Here is a 19148-nt window from a genome sequence, read left to right as displayed (position 1 = left end):
GCCTTCAGCATGAAACTGATACTGCTAAGGCATTCAACCTCCTGGACTGAGCCACCGCCGTTCTTCTGGCCTGCCCAGAGTGACACAGCCACTGAGAATCTGCCAACTGCACCATGGGAGCCAGTCTAGACCCTCTGTTAGCATGTTCCTCTAGAGAACCTGCCTGGGCCTCCGAGTGTCTTTGGAAGCTTTGTTTTTCTGTCTACTATCTCCTTATCTCCTCGCTCTTTTTCATTCTTTTGTTTTCAGGCCTATGACTTTAAAATTCACATTTCCATTTGCTACTCTCTACCTTCCATATGGGTCAACCATATGCCCTTTCTGGGACAGCGGAGCTATGGAAATGGAGGAATGATAGATGGAGAATAGATGTACTATAGTTCCTGATCATAAGTCCAGGAAGTGAGATTAAATTCTGAGGTCACTAAAAACAGTCAAGCTCTATCACAGACAACAGGAAACCCGTCCAGCATGCCATCTATCTTATCATCTACTGTATTAAACAGACAGAAAGACAGATGCACACAGACAGACACAGATAGACAGACAGACACGCACGCATGCATGCACGCATGCACGCATGCACATGCTTAAAGATTTAGCCAAGGGATGCCAGCTTCTTTGGACCCTGTTGCAGTGACTTCCCTGGCTCTCCAGCCTCCAAAGAGCCACCATGGAACAATGTAGCCTCTGATCACATGAGCCGAGCTAATATATCCTCTCTCATAATTATGTCCCCTCTTATAACTATGTCTCATATTAGTTCCGTCTGTCTTCACCTGGTTAAGTCCCACCCAGTCTTTCACTTATCACCCTAAACCCATGTCTAAGAAGCTACTCCTTCACACTAGTTACCATCCTCCTCTATGAACCCCCAGAGCTTCCGCACCCCGGCACCCGCCCACTCTGTAGTGGACACTAGCTTGGTCTGTTCATCTAGAAGACTGGTCTCAAGGAGGGCAGGGGGCTTGTCTGCCTCTCAGCATGATCAAGGACGTCACATGCTGGCGAATGGTAATCATTCAAACCGCCTGGCTCAACTACAGTGTCTCTAAGACAAATAAATACGATATCAGAGGATGCACACTAGGGCTCACCCTAGCAATTTGTAAGGTCTAGGAGGCACAACAATTCTAAGGATGGATCTCAACTCTCTCCCTTAGAGGATGTAAGTAAAGACATTTCACACCGCGGGCGGTCTTCCAAAAGGGGAGTGAGATTTGTCATGGGCAAGGCCGGGAAGGTGAGAGGTAACTACATGGCCGAGCGGTGCAGAAAGCTCAGAACAACAAGCATCAGGAGCTCACCTTTACAATCAATGTCAGCAACCACTTGGGTCTGCTCCATGGCTTCCAGCAGCCGTCTCACTTCTTCAGCATTGCCATTTCTGGCATGATGGAGAAGTTGCTGCTCTGCTTCTGTGTTCATGTCTAGATTAAAAGACGAAAGTGGGGTTATCATCCAGCAGCATAATGAGGCCGCAGCCATTACCTGCTAATACAGAAAATAGCTGCATCGCATTTGCAGCTAGCTCACAAGGGACACAAGAAATAGTTTTTCAGGGCCAGAAAAAATTAATTGGAAATTTGGACATAGGATCCGGATCCTAGATGGCAATGCTTAATTTTTTTTTTCCTGCTCATACTTCTAACCTATCCCCAAACTAAATTTAAAAAATAATAACCAAATTTAAAATATTTATGTCAAAATGAGCAAATGTTATAAATAGCAATTCTTAAAAGAAATATACATTTAAGTCTTACCAGTAAATAAACAAATAAAAAAATATCCCACTAGCCAAAACAGCAAAAGAAAAATCTGAGCAAGCCTAGTGCTGGTGGCATTGGCACAAATATGTACCCATGAGCTGCAACACACATCACCTTTCACACGTCACAATGGAAAAGGCAGCTATTGTTCAGTATTAAATCAACTCCAAAGTACATATATAGCATTGGCTGTGAGAATGCTTTGTCTGGGCTCTGTCCTACAGAAGCACACAGACTGTTTTATAAGCATCTCTACAACTGCAGTCCTTGCAATACTGGAAAAGTCAGAGACTGGCATGCCCATGGCCATCAAATCCTCCAGAGAGGGTAAGAAACGGTCTCTGGACTGGAAGGCAATGATCAGAGTGGAAGGCATGGCCTCAAATTTAGTAGCCTATAATTGTCATTCCTGATAGTGGCAAGCCAGGACTCCCTTCCGAAGACACAGCTAGTCAGTCCCTCTAGGAAGCTGGGCTCTCAGCAAATGACCACAGCAGATGAGCCTTACTCAGTTGGTAATGATAGCTTCCCATTTTCCCCACTTTCCAGATAGTTTTCTACTTTCCTGCTTTGAAATAAGAGTCAATCACCAAGAACAAGGAATCTGAACAAAGCTTCTAAAGTATAAAAGAGGCCAAAACCAAACAAGAAAGAAAAGCAACCAGAGAAGACAAAATATTCCAATAAAGGGGTGTTAAAATTGAGACTAATATATGTATAATATAAAATAATATATATTTTTATTCTTAAAATAAAATAATGGAAAAATTAAAACTTAAAACCAGTAAGAATAAATAGCTCAGCAGAAGAGTTAGAAAATAAAGTTAAAGGTATATCCTAGAAAATAGCAGTGTCAGAAAACAGTAAAGCGGGGCTGGAGAGATGGCTTAGAGGTTAAGAGCACTGTCCTTCCAAAGGTCCTGAGTTCAATTCCCAGCAACCACATGGTGTCTCATAACCATCTATAGTGAGATCTGGTGCCCTCTTCTGGCGTGCAGGCACACATGCAGACAGAACACTGTATATGTAATACATAAATAAATAAATCTTTAAAAAAGAAAGAAAAAAACCAGTAATCCCAGCACTCAGAAAGCTGAGGCAGGGGGATCACTGCAAGTTCTAAGGCCAGACTCAGCACCATAGTGAGTTAAACGACAGTATGAGATACAAAGAAAACCTTGACCATGGAAATGTCCAAATTTTTCTTTTTCTTTTTCTTTTTTCTTTCTTTCTTTCTTTCTTTCCTTCCTCCTTCCTTCCTTCCTTCCTTCCTTCCTTCCTTCCTCCCCTCCTTTTTAAATGTCTGGTCTGTGGACAAGAGTGACACCCATGTGGAGACTTGGATGTGGAGGCTCCCATATTTGACTATTTGGCCCCAGTTAGTGGGCCTGTTTGGGAAGGCTTAGGAGGTGTGGTCGTCCAGTGGGAGGAAACTGTGTCACCGTGGGTGAATGTCGAGGTTTCACAAGCCCACACTGGCTGAGTCTCCTTCTCTCCACCTGCTGCTTCAGCACTGTCGCTGCCTGCAGCACACTCCCCGCCATGATGATCAGGGGCTGACTCTCTGAAACTGTCAGCCAGCCCTCTGCCTCACAGCAATAGCACGGCGACTAAGACGGCCCAGCATGTGCACCACCATGACATGTTTGAGCTCCTGGAGATGGAAGACTCCAATGGTAAGGGAGCAGGGACCAGAATTATTGACTTCTCAAGTGCAAAATGAGCGGCTAAGAAATAATAAATATCCTGAAGCTCTAGGAGGAAAATCATTTCTAATTCCAATCTCGACAATTAGCTTATCAAAAGTATAAGTCAGATTAAGACAAGCAGAGAGGAATACGAATGTTTGGGCTCCAAGCCAGCACCTGTCACCTGCTAACGCTAACACTACCAGAGCTATGCTACCAGACCAATGGTGCTTCCAGAGGCACAGAAAACCAATGAGGACATGGCCTCAGTATCAGAAGGCACAAACTGGGTAGACAAGGATACAGGAAACCCCTTGTGGTAGGAATTATGTGACATGTAGCTACATGCCTGGCTCATATCTTCTCTGGACTAAGTCTGTCTAGAGCAATGGTTCTCAACCCTCCTAAGCTGCAACCCTTTAATACAGTTCCTCATAGTCTCTGTTGCTCGCTTTTAGTTTGGGGGACAGGGTTTCTCAGTGTAACAGCCTTGGCTGTCCTGGACTCACTCTGTAGACCAGGCTGGTCTCAAACTCAGAGTTCCGCCTGCCTCTGCCTCTCGAGTGCTGGGAGTAAAGGCGTGTGCCACCACACCCGGCTCAGTTCCTCATGTTTGGTGACCCCCAACTATAAAAGTATTTTGTACCCACGTTATAACTTGAATTTTGCTACTATTATGAATCATCATGTACATATCCGAAATGCAGGATACAGGATACGTGAGCCCTGTGAAAGGGCGTCTGACGCCCCTCCAAAGGGGTTGCGGCTCACAGGATGAGAGTCACTGATCTACACTAGATACTCACATCTCTGCTTCTGTGTTCTGCTCCCGGGGGAGCCCATTTCTCCCCCCCAAGAACTACCCAAACCTGTTTCTACTTAAACCCAAGAACTAGGGATTGGCCTCAGGGGTCAGAAGAAAATGGCTTCCACCACAAACTGCCACAAGTCAAGCCGCAGGCATGCTGCCTAACATTTCAGCGTTGGTAAACTCACTGGAAAAGGTCACTCTCACAGTCCAGTCACAGCCTCCTACACTGATTTCCCTTTGAAAACCCTCTACGACAACTTCTAACAGTAACACAGTGGCCCATTTTTCCACCCAGCTTGCTAAACAACTCTCATCTCTATCACACTGCAGTCATGCACCGAGGCACAGCAATTAAAACATGTAACTAAGCATCCCAAGCTTTTAATACTTACCCTCCTTGTAACAATACGTGTAATGCAAAATAAATAATAAACAAACAAAGGTTTATTCACACAAATGATCATGGATCCTTTAAGAAAGCCCTCGAGGCCAGGCATGGTGACACTAACCCTAGAATCAGAGGGGCTGGGGCAGGAGGATCGGACCTACAGCCACCATGCATGACCCTACAACAAAAGGAGAAAAAATGCAAATTTTCTCATTGACTTGAAATTTCAGGCAAACATTTAATAATCTGGGGTCAGAAGATGGACGGCTGAGGCTAGATGGATGCCATACAAGCCTAATGACTGAGTTCAGATTCTAGAACCTACACAAAAGGGCCAGATGCGGTAGTGAGCATCTGTAATCCCAGAACTCTTATGATGAAATGAGAGGGAGGAAAAGAGACTTGCCCGGAAGCCTGCAGGCCAGCTAGCCTGGATTATAAGTACAGTATTTAAAAACGAAGAGACCACACTCAACTGGCGCAGGGGTGCCCACACGCACACAGGCACAAAATGCCTTAGATGGCCAAAGTGTTGGCTTGTTCCTTAACACGCTGCGTGTGCAAGCATTCTGAGTTTGACCCCAGAAACCAGACAGAAATGGTGGATGCAGGGATTCCTGTTGAATAAGTCCTGGAGAGACATAGAGATGATCCCTGAAGCTCGCTGACCAGGCAGACAGCCTAGCCAAATGGTGAGCTCCAACGAACAGTAAGCGACTGTCTCAAACACATGAGTAATAGAGGAAGAAGCCCCATGTTGACCTCAGGCCTCCACATGTACACACACACATATACGTATCCACACACATACAAACTGCCCTCCAATTTTAAAAACTGCACTAAAGTATAAGGTCAGATGGTGTCTTAGTTAGGGTTACTACCGAGTATATCCCATATCTAGTTGGCATAAACTAGCCACCGGTTTGGTGAGAGATGTTCACTGAAAAAAAAAAAAAAATAGGGTGGCGCACCATCAGGGAAAACGCTGGATACCACGCACATGCACAAATGTAATAAAAACAAATAATGCTTAATTCTTGTATGTAAAAGTTAACCTTTAGACAAAAAATAAAAATAAAAAGGCTTTTTTTCTGACTCAAACAATCATCCAAATTTATATTGCAGCCAGATTTCTAAAATTAATAATCATTGGAAATCATGAGTGTTTAATGCAGGAAAGTGTTTTATCTCTGGTGTTTAAGCCAAAGGACAAAGAGAAGCCATCTCTGAACGCCGCTGGTCAGAACGGGTTGCACCATATCCACTCTGTCCCATGTTGCACAATCTCCCTTTGTGGACAGCTTTCTGCTGCTGACTCTGCTCTCTTCGCTTTCTTTACTGTGTTCATCAAGGGGATGGCAATGCCTCCTCCGGTGGAGGTCAGAGGTCAGCCTTATGGAATTGGTTGTGGCACTAAATTCAACTCACCAGGCTTGTGGGAAAAGCTCCTTCCCCCACTGACCATCTCACAGCCTAAGCTTTAGATGTATTGATGAGATTCTAAACAGCCATGAAAAATGTCACCAACTAAATAAGTATGTCACTTTAAAACTGAAACACTGCAGTGTTTCTCCCTCGTGTTGTGTTGCTGCAAGCCCACCTTAGGGGGCCTTCTAATTTTAATTTCTTTCTGTAGAAAACCTATTTATAGTTTGTCTTTTAAATATTGTAATTAAAACAATGACCACACAGAGAGAGTAGGCCACTAAATCTTCGCTCACTTTAGTAAATTCTGGGCCCTAATAATTCTGAACTCTCAACACAGATCCTCAAATGCTCAATTTAAAGGGCTTATAAAAGCTGGTCAAAAATATATCTTATTTTCTTTGAGACAAGGTCTTACTCTATAGTCCTGGCTGTCTTTGAACTTGCTTTGTAGACCAGGCTGGCCTCAAACTCACAGAGACCCACATCTCTCAGCCTCCTAAGTGTTGGGATTGAAGGTGTGCGCCACCACACCAAGTCAAATGTCTATTCTTTTATCATTTAAATCACACCTTTTTCACATTCCAGAGTTAACGCATTTTACATACTGTAAATATAAAACTCCTAGAAATATCAAAGATAAAGAATTTTTTACTTAAAAAACCAGAGCTAATTCTTCAAAACACAGGAAATGTAAAACATTTAAGAATATATCTCCTTCAAGGAATCCATTTTTCATTGTTGCCTGCTGTTTGAAAAGGTCTCTTGCAGTGCAGCTAGAAGGCACAATGTAGCCCAGGCTGGTGTGGAACCTATGGTCCTCCTACCTCACACTGTAGTTCCACCATGCCCAGCTGGGAATTAGGTTCTTAAAAGGTATTTCAGAAGTGAACATTAGGGGGTTGTAGAGATGGCTGGGATTAAAAGTCCTTGCTCTTCTTGCAGAGGGCCCAAATTTGGTTCCCAGTACTCACAAGGCATCTCACAACTGCCTGCAACTCCAGTTTTGGCAATCTAAACCCCTTTGACCTCTGAGGTCACCTCCACATATGTGGTACATATAAACTTATGAACACACCAACACACACATATATAATAAAGACAAAAATGTTTGAAAAGCACTAAAATTCACACACGCTGAGATTAACTCAGCTATACCTACATTTAACTATATATCATAAAACCTACATGTGGTGGCCCCTCAAAATCTAAGTGTAAAAGCCGGACGTGGTGGCTCACGCTTTTAACCCCATCATTGGCAAGGCAGAGGCAGGCGATCTCTTTGAGTTCAAGGACAGCCTGGTTTACAAATCGAGTCCAGGACAGCCAGGGCTACACAGAGAAGCCTTGTCTCGAAAAAACAAAAACAAAAATAAATAAATAAATAAATAAATAATCTAAATGTAGAATTACCACAGGCTCCAGAAGTTCTCTGAATGAAGGGTACCAAGCAGGTACTGTATACTCATGCATATAGCAGCATCACTCAGAATAGCCAAGAGGCAATAAGAGAACGTAATAAATGTGCGATGGAACATAATTCAGCCTTTAAAAAGATTTTCTGGAGCCTGGAGAGATGCTTCCAAAGTTAAGATGTTTGCTAACCATCCAGAGGACCGAAGTTTGGTTTCCAGCATCCACATGGCAGCTCACAACTATACATAACTTCCAAAGAAGATCTGAAACTTCCTTTTGGCCATGGAGGGCACCAGTCACACATATAGCACACACACATACAGGTCGGCCAAACACATACCCATAATAAAATAAGTAAGTCTTGTTTTTTTTCCTGGCATTTGCTAGTACCCAGATAAACCTCACGTACTTTGCTAGGTGGCATCAGCCAGGCATAAAAGGACAAACATGTATGATTACACTTGTACAAGGCAGCCAGCACAGCCCGGCTCAGGGGCAGGGAGCAGAGCTGCATACAGTGAAAGCCATCACTCAGGAAGCCGAAACTGGGGGATCACAGGCTCAGAGCTAAGGAAACCCAGCCTCCCAAAGTAACTTTTAAAAGCAAAATTTTTTGAAAAAGTTATAGTTGCCAGTAGCTGAGAGGGAGAAACAAATGCAAAAAAATTGCTCAGTGGGTCCAGAGTTTCAGTTCAGAGGACCCAAAAGTTCTACAAGCAGATGTCCACAACATCATTAAACCTGTAGACATGACAACATGGAGAAAAACAATTGCCTAACACGTCCAAGGCTCTAAGAATTGATCCCTAGAACCACAAAGGAAAAAAAATCACAGACAGATACTTATTTTATGGTTGGATATCAAACATGCCAATATATACTTTAGTTATGTCATATACTAAGAATTTGAACAGTGAGAAAAATTAAATGTGTTACAAACAAATATACATGGACACTAAACCTTAAAGAATGTTTTAAGAAAACGACTTCACTCTGCATTCCAAAGTGATCAGCTATTTAATGGGACTTTGTCCCTATGTTGTTCTTTTAGTACAAAGAAAGTAAAAGTTACTATGCAAAAGGCATAGAAATGGTAAGAATTTTTTGTCTAATTCTAATTGGTTCCTAAGCAATTGATAAACAACCCCCCCACACACATTTTTATAATTATGACATTTGCTACAATTCAAACAATTAGACGAACTTTTGTTTCAGAAATTCGACACTAGTGAGAGATTCCTAGATAATCTAACACGAATTGTGCGGTTGAAAAAAACAAAACCAACAACAACAACAAAAAACCACAAGAAATTAAAATTATTTGTCAAGTGGATGACAGCAGGGTTACAACCACATCTAGAACTTCCAATGGATGAAAAAAAATGCAATCTAATTGATAATTTTCAGATTGGTACCCAAAGTTAAATGCCATAGTTTCTGGTCATCGTTTCCAAGGGAATGCTGAAGAAGAAGTATCTGAATTGTAAGCTTTATTAACTGAACATATCTACCACGTGGCAAGTTAAGGAAAGCAGCAATTTATAAGAGCTCTTCTGGGAAGCACTGCCTATAGTGTTTCCAGCTAAAGATAAAGCTGCCCAACTTTACACTTAAGAAACTCTCTCCTCTAGCTTCCCCGTAAGCCTGTGCCCTGATATGGAGCATTGTCCTTCTGCAAGAGAGCTAACAGAGCTGACCACGATCACATGACATGACCCTTTACAAACCACCGACTGCATGTCAAACACTTGGGCAAGCTACTCTTCTCTTACTATTTAACACTTGCATCACCTTCTGTCTGTGGCAGTCACAGCTTACACGCTTGAGTTCCACACAGAAAATAATGCCTAATCACTGGGCATGTATCATTTTATCTAAATTCAATTGAAAGGCTTAATGCTCAAAGAACATTAAATAAGTGTCATGGGCTTTCCTTCACCACACTGTTTCTACCTCATAGGCTACATTTTATTTTCCATCAAGGAGGAATCTTCCTGCACCCCTGACTTCAACTTCAACTTGAAAAATTCTGAAAACTATTAGCTAGTGTTTCAAAACACTACAGAAGCTCTGGCAGAGGAGTCTCAAACTAGATAATTTTTTAAAAGATTTATTTATTTAGTATTATGTATACAATGCTCTGCCTGCATGTACACCTGCAGGCCAGAGGAGGGCATCAGATCACATTATAGACGGTTGTGAGCCACCATGTGGTTGCTGGGAATTGAACTCATGACCTCTGGAAGAATAGTCAGTGCTCTTAACTGCTGAGCCATCTCTCCAGCCCTAGATAAATATTTTAATAATGAAAATACTAACAAGGAAGTTGATGGGATTTTATTTTTAATAAACATTTTTGAACCTTTGACAAAATACATTTAAGTTTATCTCTTTTATTTCATACTTGAAAATTATTTTGAAATTGGAATCAAAATCATATAATACAGATGTATCATGAATTATACACTATAGAAATTTCTTTTTAAAGGGAAATTTTGAGGGCAAAGGGTCTGGAGGTTGCCCAGGATGGCTTCCAATTCCTGAGCGTGGAGGATCCTCCTGCCTCAGCCTCCTGAGTGTTAGGAGAAGCATGTGTCACTTTTAAAGGGAAAGGCACACTGTGGTTTACTCTCCAGTGGCACATGATGGGAAATGCACAGCTAAGGTCTGCTCTCACTGTACGGCATCGTAATTTCCTATTTGCAGGTTAATGAATGAGGAAACACAGATGAAGTAACCCAGTAAATCACCTCCTTCTAACACCTGTCCTTCCTACACTCAGCAGTGGGGGACCATGTGAAGCAATCCTTACCAAGTCCAGTGATCAAGACTCCCAAAATCATAAATATGCCCTGTGTGGAGCATGTAACATATCTTTTTCTCATCTCTGTGTGTAAGATATATGTGTGGCTGATGTGTGCACAGCACGTGTGTGAGGTCATATAATAACTCCCAGTGTCTCTCCGGGCCTTCTACCTTGCTTGGGTTAGGGTCTCCTGTTCACCATTGTCCATAACACCCTGGTTCTCACAGATACTTGCAAGGATTCTCCTGTCTCTCCTGTCTCTGCCGCCTATGATGCTGGAGCAGCAATGGGATCACAGACTACTGTGTCTGGCTTTACATGGGTCCTAGGGATGCGCTGAGTGCAGGTCCTCCCGACACCGAGAACTGAGCTGTCTTCCCAGCCCTTTCTGAAATGCCATTAACTGGTTATAAGCAATAACTGCAAAACCTATGTTGCCTTCCTAGGACATCAAGAGATTTATCCTGCCACCAACAAAGTTGTGATCGCAAGCTGACCAGTCCAAGAAAACTGACAAAGTTCTAACCAAGTCAAACTTCTCGCAAACAGCAGCTATCTGTGTCTCCTCTGTATGTTACCGGTCAGTTTCTATTTTCTACTGACTTGTTTTCTGAAAGCACTTATGAAGTCAGCTTCTTACTATGTCAACGTGTAAGAAACGGTCCCCAAGTCCAGCACAGTACACACCTGTGAACCCAAGCACTTAGGAGAACAACAGGAGTCCAGTGCCAGCCTGGGTTAAGGAGACCTCATCTTGAAAATAAAACAAAAGTTGCCACAACAGAGTTCCAACTGGAAAAAAAAAATACTGTTACCACACAGCTCTAAGTCAAACCAGCAAGAGAAAATTGGTGATTTAATGGACACATCATACAAGCCCTCAAAAGAAATTGACATTCTTTTATGTAATTGGTTCCTTCCGACCTGTATCATTTCCCTTGAAGGGAATACACGAGAGAAGGGGACTTTTCAGAGAAGTACGGCGGGGCTGTTCCCAGGTGGACTGCTGCTAGAATATCCGCAAAAATGGGCAGCAAAGAGGAACAGGGATCAGGCAACCGCCACACAGTCCTGATGATGCACAAGGAATACTTAACTAGTGTCAATGAACAACTATATCACATCAGTCCGCTCCACTTCCGACACTAAACTCTTATACTTATTGCCAGCTGCTGAACACGGTGGGAGGTACTTTGCCTGGGCGAAAAGAAAAGGATAAACATTCAGTGTTACTCTTTCTGTAGGTTGTGCACGGGGCTCATAGCCATTTAGAACATAGTATCAAAAGAAAGTGGACGTTGTAGCTATCCCATAATTACAGATGCTTACAATTGCATCCAAAGAACTTAAAATTCTTATCAGCCAAGTGTGGGGGGAGAGCAGGGGGCGAGGGGGGGGAGTAAGGGATCTCAGAGTTAAACACTGATGGCCCCCTCAACATAGTCAACACTTTCCAAAAGCTAACAGGTGAGGGCTTTGCCAAACTGTATCCACTATGTATCTTTTTTCTGGGACTGATTAAATACTTCCGGAAAGACAACACTAACTGTAAACTAGTTCAATTCCATTATCAAGCAGCCTTACACACCAACTAGTACTGAGCAGTATTCAATCAGCTTCGTCTTACTAGCAGACGCTTGAGCAATACAATTTCACAATGCTGCCTGCTTAAAAACACCAAACAGCTGAAACCTCCAAGCAGGAAAGCCGGGTTCAATGCCTCCTGCGGACCATGAGGACCACGGATTAAGCGTATCTTCCATGGTTCAGTGCAGCTGCAGTCATTCCATTGCTAAATCGCCTTTTCCCCTCGTTGGGGTTTGTAGAGCCGGTCATATGGAACACGGGACAATGGTCTCACGCACGACGCGTGACTTTCACTGTCAATCAATTCTCTGGCCAAAGGAAACTACAACTTCGGACGCGCGCTCCTAAGTCGCTCACAGCGGCGCAGCGGTGGCGCTCGCAGATCAGGCTCCACAGCCCAGGTCGCGGGGCTCCGGGGCCTGCCACGCCCCGCCCAGAGCCACACTGACCTGCGCGCTCGCCCGCCCGGCTCCTGAGAAGGCCTACCACAGGCCCGGCCGCGCCCACCGGGTAGCCGTCACCCACGCGGGCCGCTCTCACGAGGACTCCCCAGGGATCCCGAGAAGAAGCTGAGCGGAACCCGAGGAACCTCGGGTCCAGAGCCAGGAGGGATCTGGGAAAACGCGCGCTAGAATTGTTGGCGCCCAGCCGGGCACGTGACCTGCTCGCGGGGCCACACCCCTCTAGACCACGCCTCCTGCTGGACCTACACCAACTGGCCGCCTCCGGCAGGGGGCGGAGCCTCCGCTCTCTTCTCTCCTTTCTCCTAAAGTAGCTGAGGACCAGACTTGGACTAGGTTGAGGCGTGCACCATTGACTCCGAGCGAATTAACAGTGAGTCAATACTGTTTAGACTCCTTATTAAACAGATAGATTACCCGGAAGTCCAGAGCTTTTAAAAAATTTTTACTTCGGTTGCTGCTAGAGCCAAGTAAACTTAATTGGCAATATAAATTAGTCACACCTACCTCCTTTGATCTCACATTTCAGAAACTGACCTTGACACATCAAACAGATGTAACCACTGTAGGCTAGGGATAAGTGAAGGATGCTTAGAAATATGATTTTACAAATTTCCCCCCACTGCTTCTCCACGAAATAATCTCTGAAAAAGAACCTACCTTTTCACACTAGTGTGTCTGACCAGTCTAGCCAGAGGAGTTACCACACAGTCTATAACACCAAGGTTCGAACTCACATAATTACATCTGTAGAAAAGATTTATACATGAACTCAAAAGTGAGGAAACTACAAGCTTACTAACATTTCAACCTTTAAAAGTATGCAAAGGGACTTAAACATATTTGTTTGTGGTGAAAAAAATAACAAACATCACTTTTAATTCTTGAAGGGGCTGTAGCTCTTGAAGTTCATCAGGTCTAGAAACTTGTACTGAGAACCAACAACAGGCAAGTCACTCATTAGACTGAGTGTGACACATCGCATACGTGTGCTACCTTTGACAGGACTTTAGGAAGGATGCTTTGGAGAACACAAGCAACCTGTTCGGCAGGCTGACATCTCCTCCTAATAAAACAGGCACTAACTAATGCAATGTCTCAGTTGCAAAATCTGGGATAAATACGGCAATTTCATTTGTCTAGAAGAAACTCTGGGGCTTTGAGAAGAAAAAAAAATGCTGAGCCATCTTACCATGTAAGCGTTTCCTAGCCTGGGGGGACTTAACTATATTCAAAGCAGGTAGGACATCAACGTCAAACCAAAGCAATGATCCCACCAAAGTCCAGCTTGAGTTGGACTTACAGGGACATGAGTTAGGGGTTACTTAACAGGGATATGAGTGACCACAAAGCGGCCACATCACTAAAAAGCCTCAACCCAGCACAAATGACAACTTCCTCTGTAATGTATGGGTCAGGGGTTCTCAACCTGTGGGTCACACCCCTTTGGAAAACCTTTACCACCAAAAATATTTACATTATGATCTGTAACCGTAGCAGTTATGAAGCTAATTTATGAACAAAGATAATTTTATGGTTGGTGGCACCACAGCATGAGGAACTGTATTAAAGGGCCACAGTATTAGGAAGGCTGAGAACCACTGGCTCGGACTGTCCCACTCGGACACCATCCACCTTCTTTCTATGCTTTCTAGCAATGGTGGAGACCACCTGCAGCTGGCGCAGAGTCAGGTACAGCTAGGCGGATAATGTAGGAGGGACAACAGCTAGGAGAGTACTGTAGGGCAGGAGAGGTTCGAGCCTCAGACTGTCCAGTGACCATCCCCGTCTCCTCCTGCTGGTGAGGGGGGGGGAGGTAGGGGGAGGTTGAGGGTCAGCTTCTAGCTGGTCACAGCTACTCTGATTAAGATGGCTGCCCTACGGACACTGTTCCACAGCACATATTCACAGCCAAAGTAAAACTGACTGCTAAAATAATTTCTCACATGATTCTAAGAGAACCTCATTCTCACTGTGATGGTTTGATGTCTCGAATTCACTGAGTGTTCATTTTTAAGTCTCGTCTTCGATTTGTAAATGAAAAATAATCTCTAGCCTATGGCAGGAGGAAGCATTCCATTCTTGACAGGATTACTGACTGTACTGTATTTTTACTAGGTTTTTTATTTTGGTTTGGTTTGGTTTGGTTTGGTTGGTATTTGTAAGGAGAATAAGAACTGGGGACTTGTTTGAGTGTTATTTTTCTGCTTTGATTAGATACCACGGCCAAAGCAACTTATGGAAGAAAGATTTCTTCCATCTCCCCATCATGGTTCCAGAGAGGCCATGGTGGCCGGGAAGCATGGCAGAGAGCAGCAGGCCCCGGGGCTAGAGCACAAGCTGAGAGCTCACGTCTTGAACCACAAGAATGAGGCAGGGCAAGCAACTACAAATGGGGGAGTCTTTTCACTCCTAAAGCTTGCCCTTAGTGACAATAAGACCACAATTCCTATATGTCACCAAACAGTGCCACCAACTGGGGACAAAATATATAAACCTCTCAGGTGACATTCTCCTCTCAAGATATACCCCCAGCAGCCCTGTCAGTTGACTCACAAACACCTATAATACCGGCTCCTGGAGACTGAGGCTCTCTTCTGACTTCGTGGCCACCTACCCTCACATGTTCACATACCCATAGATGCACACCACACAGACACACATAATCGTAAGACAATGAGTTTTTAAAGGCTAGGAAAAGATATTACCTCATCATTTTCTTATTGGACAGACTGAAAAAAAAAACCCACAATGATAATATATTAGAATCCATTATTCTCTGACATTGCCTAGAACACTTAGAATAGTTCTGTCTTGTCCAGTCAGGAACCACCAGCCACGTGCAGCTTTACAACACTTGAAAGGCACCTTGTGTGATCCGTTTTTATTTTGACTTGAAACTTAAACAGCCCGTTAGGGCTATAAGTAGCCATTTAAGACAGGGAAATTCCATAAGTGCAATCACTATAATGCCCCCAATTGTAACATACTCTATTTTCAGGAGCATTTGTCAGATATACACCCGGATAACAACGGATAAGTGTTTCCCTTCTCATGCCACTCTGAGTACATGAACAGATGGGCATTTAGCTTCCATATGAAGCATATTAAAGTATTGTATTTCCTCCCAGCAACGGATGCTAGAACTGAGATGCGGCATGTATGAGACCTGGAAGCTCTGGGGATACTGGAAAGGGACCAGAGAGTTAGCTACCTATAGCCATGCCGTTCCCGTGCTTACCTGGCCCAGACTTAAACGTTAACCAGAGAACTTGAGAGCAGTGTGGATTTCAGGAGAATTGGCATTACCTTTCTCAGACAGGTCTCACCTTAGGTTCTTTGGTTTGACTCAAGCCACTCAGCTTCTCCAGAAGCCCAGGCTTCTCTGCCACTCTCCTTCCTCCCACATCCCTCGAAGTCTCTCCAGAATAGGAGCCTCCTCACTCAGAATCTAGTACCTGAGGCCTGAGGCCTTCTCTGTTGCCTTAAGCCCTGCAGAATGCATCTGGTATGTGGCATGTTTTCAGAATGTGCCCCTGATGCCAATGTGACTTTGACGCTCTGCAGGAACATGCTAAAGGCTTCTTAAGTCTTATTCAAAGGAAGGGATTGTGGACCGGGGCCTCAGGGAGGGTAGGGGGCTAGGTAACCAATGCCTGGAATGCTGAAAAGTAGGTCAGAAGCCATTAGGTAAATCCAGATAAATTGTTGGCTTGGAGTAAATTAAATATCCCAATACCTCGTAATAAAGATGTTTTAGTTAGTATTAACTTCAGACCATTAAAACTGTGAGGTCTTGGGGAGCAGGGAGACTTTTTACCTTAAAAGGTGGCAATTCGTTTGGCCCTTTTTTTCCCCCTTCATTTTTGCAATTAACCCAGTTTATTTAATAACTAAAGGAATTGTTTGGGCTTGGCTTGATTCCGTACCTGTCTCTTTCCCTGGGGTTCTGACATAGATGTCTCAGCAGCTCCTTTCCACAAACGATCCATGTTGCCGGCTCTCAACATGGAAAGTCTGGCAAAAGGACCCGACATCCGTGGGCTTTCCTGGTGACACGTAAGCAATACAGCACTAGCTAACTTAGGCGAATCAGGAACGTAGTCATCAAAGAGCTACTCCGATGGGGCAGCACTAGGGTGCTTTTTCAGGTCTGATAAAGGGACCACAACAGACTTCCAGGGTGCCATTGCTAAAGAAAATACATCCCAACTTTCTTTAGTTCTCTTTCTTTCAGGAGAGGAGGTGGGGAAAAGGGGACGGAGAAGGCAGGCATTGTGGCTTTTCACGTGAGTCTGAGGCTCCTGAACAATACTTTAGAGCCTTGTCTTTAGCCTCCACCTTTATTCATCACGAGCACAGTTGGCTTTTCCAGCCATAGCTGTATGGTGAGCGGTGTGCGTAGCGGCTGCCTGGTCGCTGCTCTCCCGCGTTTGTTTGGTTTTGGTACAGGGTCTCACTTACGATGTAGCTGAGGATGCCCCTGGTCCTACGGCCAATGCTAACATTTTCTGTGCCCGAGCCACCTTATCTAGTATGCGGTGCTGGGGATTGAAGCCAGAGCTATATAAGTGCTGGGCGCTCTCTACTGTCTGGGCTACACCCCCCCCCCCAACTGTGTGACTCCCTTTTGAGGCTTTCCTTATAGAATCTCTTTATCCTTAGGCTAGCAGAAGGGGCAGAGCCAGGGCCTTTCAAAATGTCCCCTTTGGATTAGTCATAACACCATGTGGTAAATGTGCTCTGCCCACCAGAAAAGTTGGCTGTTGGGCAGTAGCGAGTCACCTAGGTGTACTGGGATGTACTTGGCTATATTCCTCAGACGACATAGTGTGGGCATTAGCCGGGGGCGAATGTGCCAAGGCCCAGAGAGAGAAGTGAGAGCAGAGAAAGCAGAAGGGAAGGATGGTCGGGGACACAAAAGCGAGAGCAGGGGGAGCGACCGAGACCTCATGGCGTGGAGACACGGGGCGGAGCGACCGAGACCTCGTGGCATGGAGACACGGGGCGGAGCGACCGAGACCTCGTGGCATGGAGACACGGGGCGGAGCGCCAAGGGTGATGCTCTGCGCTGAGGGGTCGTTATGCAGCCGCAGCTACGTCTGTCCCTGCACCCTTCTACAGCTCCTGGCTGCCTCTCGTTTTATTTCTCTGTATTTTGACAAGTAAAGTTTACACATTACCAGGTATGACGTGAGTGCTTCTCTATTCCGTGAGCCAAGAAATAGCCTAACATACCACTATTAGCCTGCTTTCTCCTTCTCGCCCACCCTGTTGTTTTTGTTTGCTTGGTTGGTTTTGTTTTTCAAGACAGGGTCTCTCTGTGTAGCCTTGGCTGTCTTGGACTCACTTGGTAGACCAGGCTGGCCTCGAACTAACAGCAATCCGTCTGCCTCTGCCTCCTGAGTGCTGGGATTAAAGGTGTGTGCCACTAGGCCCAGCTGTCCACCATATTCTTAATCTCTAACAAGCAGACCTGTCAAAACTTCTCTTTTCAGAAGTCATCTTGTGATGGGGTCCTGGGGTGAATATAATGGAGAAAGTGAGAGGAGCACCAGACCCACCTCCCCTCCTCCTGCCTGTGGACGCAGAGTGACCCTCTGCCTTTTGTGGCCACCACCGTGCTTTCCCCCCTCACGACGACCTGCACCTCGGTCTGTGAGGCACAGTAACCCTTCTCAAGTGTGTTGTCACGGAACCAAGAAAAATAAGAAGTGTCTGAAGCAGTGACTCAGTGGGGGAGGCACGCTGCCAACAAGCCTGTCAGCTCGTGTTCGATCCCTGGAGCATCAACTTCCACAAGTTGTCCTCTGGCCCTCACACATGCACAGTGGTGTGTGCATACATGCACGCATACACAATAAATACTTTTTAAAATGCAAAAAAGTAACTAATACATACTGCTTTATCCATTGTCCTCTGCTGTACTTTGTTCTGTGGCTTCTAAAATATGTCAGTTTTCCAGGTAACGCCCACCATCTGTGGCAGCCCCTGATATAGCCAGGTTAAAGCAAGGTCATTCAGAGAGACGCCTTTGATTTTACTTCATCTGCTGAGGTCACAAGACCTAAGGAAGAGTGTTTCACGAGCCAGTCATTGGGCCTGAATTTAGAGGCTGAGTCAGTCACAGATTCATGGGTCTTAGATATGGAGGACTGAACAGAACTTGTCCAGACTCACCTCAAACCAGACAGTCCTCAACCACACGCAAAGTTAACACTGCAGAACAAAGGGGTCTTTTAGGGTCGTTACTGTTAGAGCTTCCCTTCATGGGGTCAGGGAAGATGGCTCCCAGCAGGAGCAACTGATGCAATCCCCAGCACCACATTAAAAAGCTACATGTTGGGTGCACATGTGTAACCCAAGCCCTGGGAAGGCTTAGGCAAGAAGCGCCCTGGAGCTCCCTGACCAGAAAGCACAGCCAACTCAGAAAGTTCTAGATGCTGTCTCAAAAGATCAAAGAGTTCTAGATGCTGTCCCAAAAGATATGATGGGAAATGAAAGAGGAAGACACCTGATAGTCCTCTGGCCTCGATGCTTGTACACACACACACACACACACACACACACACACACACACACACGAAATGTTAAAAAGAAAAGGCAGCACTACAGGCCTCTCTCCCTATCTGCCTCCCCCCCCCCCCCCCCCCCCCCCCCCCCCGTGTGTGAAAGCACAATTCTCTGTTCATAGGCAAAGCCTATGAAGTTAACAAGAATTAGCTTGAGATGCTTATGGCATCTCCTAAAACTTTCCCTCCGAGTTGAAACATTCCCTGAAGGAAGGCTCATTGGGA

The 19148-nt window shown here is 44.8% G+C and overlaps 1 protein-coding gene across 4 annotated transcripts in view; it reads right to left on the bottom strand.

Moving 5' to 3' along the window:
- Positions 1–12530, bottom strand: part of OSBPL1A (oxysterol binding protein like 1A) — a 181469-nt gene extending 168939 nt beyond the window's left edge. For 3 of the 4 annotated variants that reach the window (XM_084779756.1, XM_084779759.1, XM_084779758.1), the window contains exons 1-2: positions 12340–12530; positions 1308–1430 (exon numbers count right to left, since the gene is read on the bottom strand). In XM_084779756.1, coding sequence (XP_084635882.1) covers positions 1308–1428 — 121 coding nt within the window. In that variant the 5' untranslated portion in view covers positions 1429–1430; positions 12340–12530. Of the gene's footprint in view, positions 1–1307; positions 1431–10990; positions 11061–12339 lie in introns of those variants that run through there. The other variant, XM_084779757.1, reaches the window with a different exon arrangement.
- Positions 12531–19148: the final 6618 nt, after the last annotated feature.

Source organism: Acomys minous (genome assembly GCF_964271855.1).
Source record: "Acomys minous genome assembly, chromosome: 4".
Classification (NCBI taxonomy): domain Eukaryota; kingdom Metazoa; phylum Chordata; class Mammalia; order Rodentia; family Muridae; genus Acomys; species Acomys minous.
Note: the sequence above shows the minus strand (reverse complement) of the source record. Positions and strands in the feature narration are given on the sequence as shown.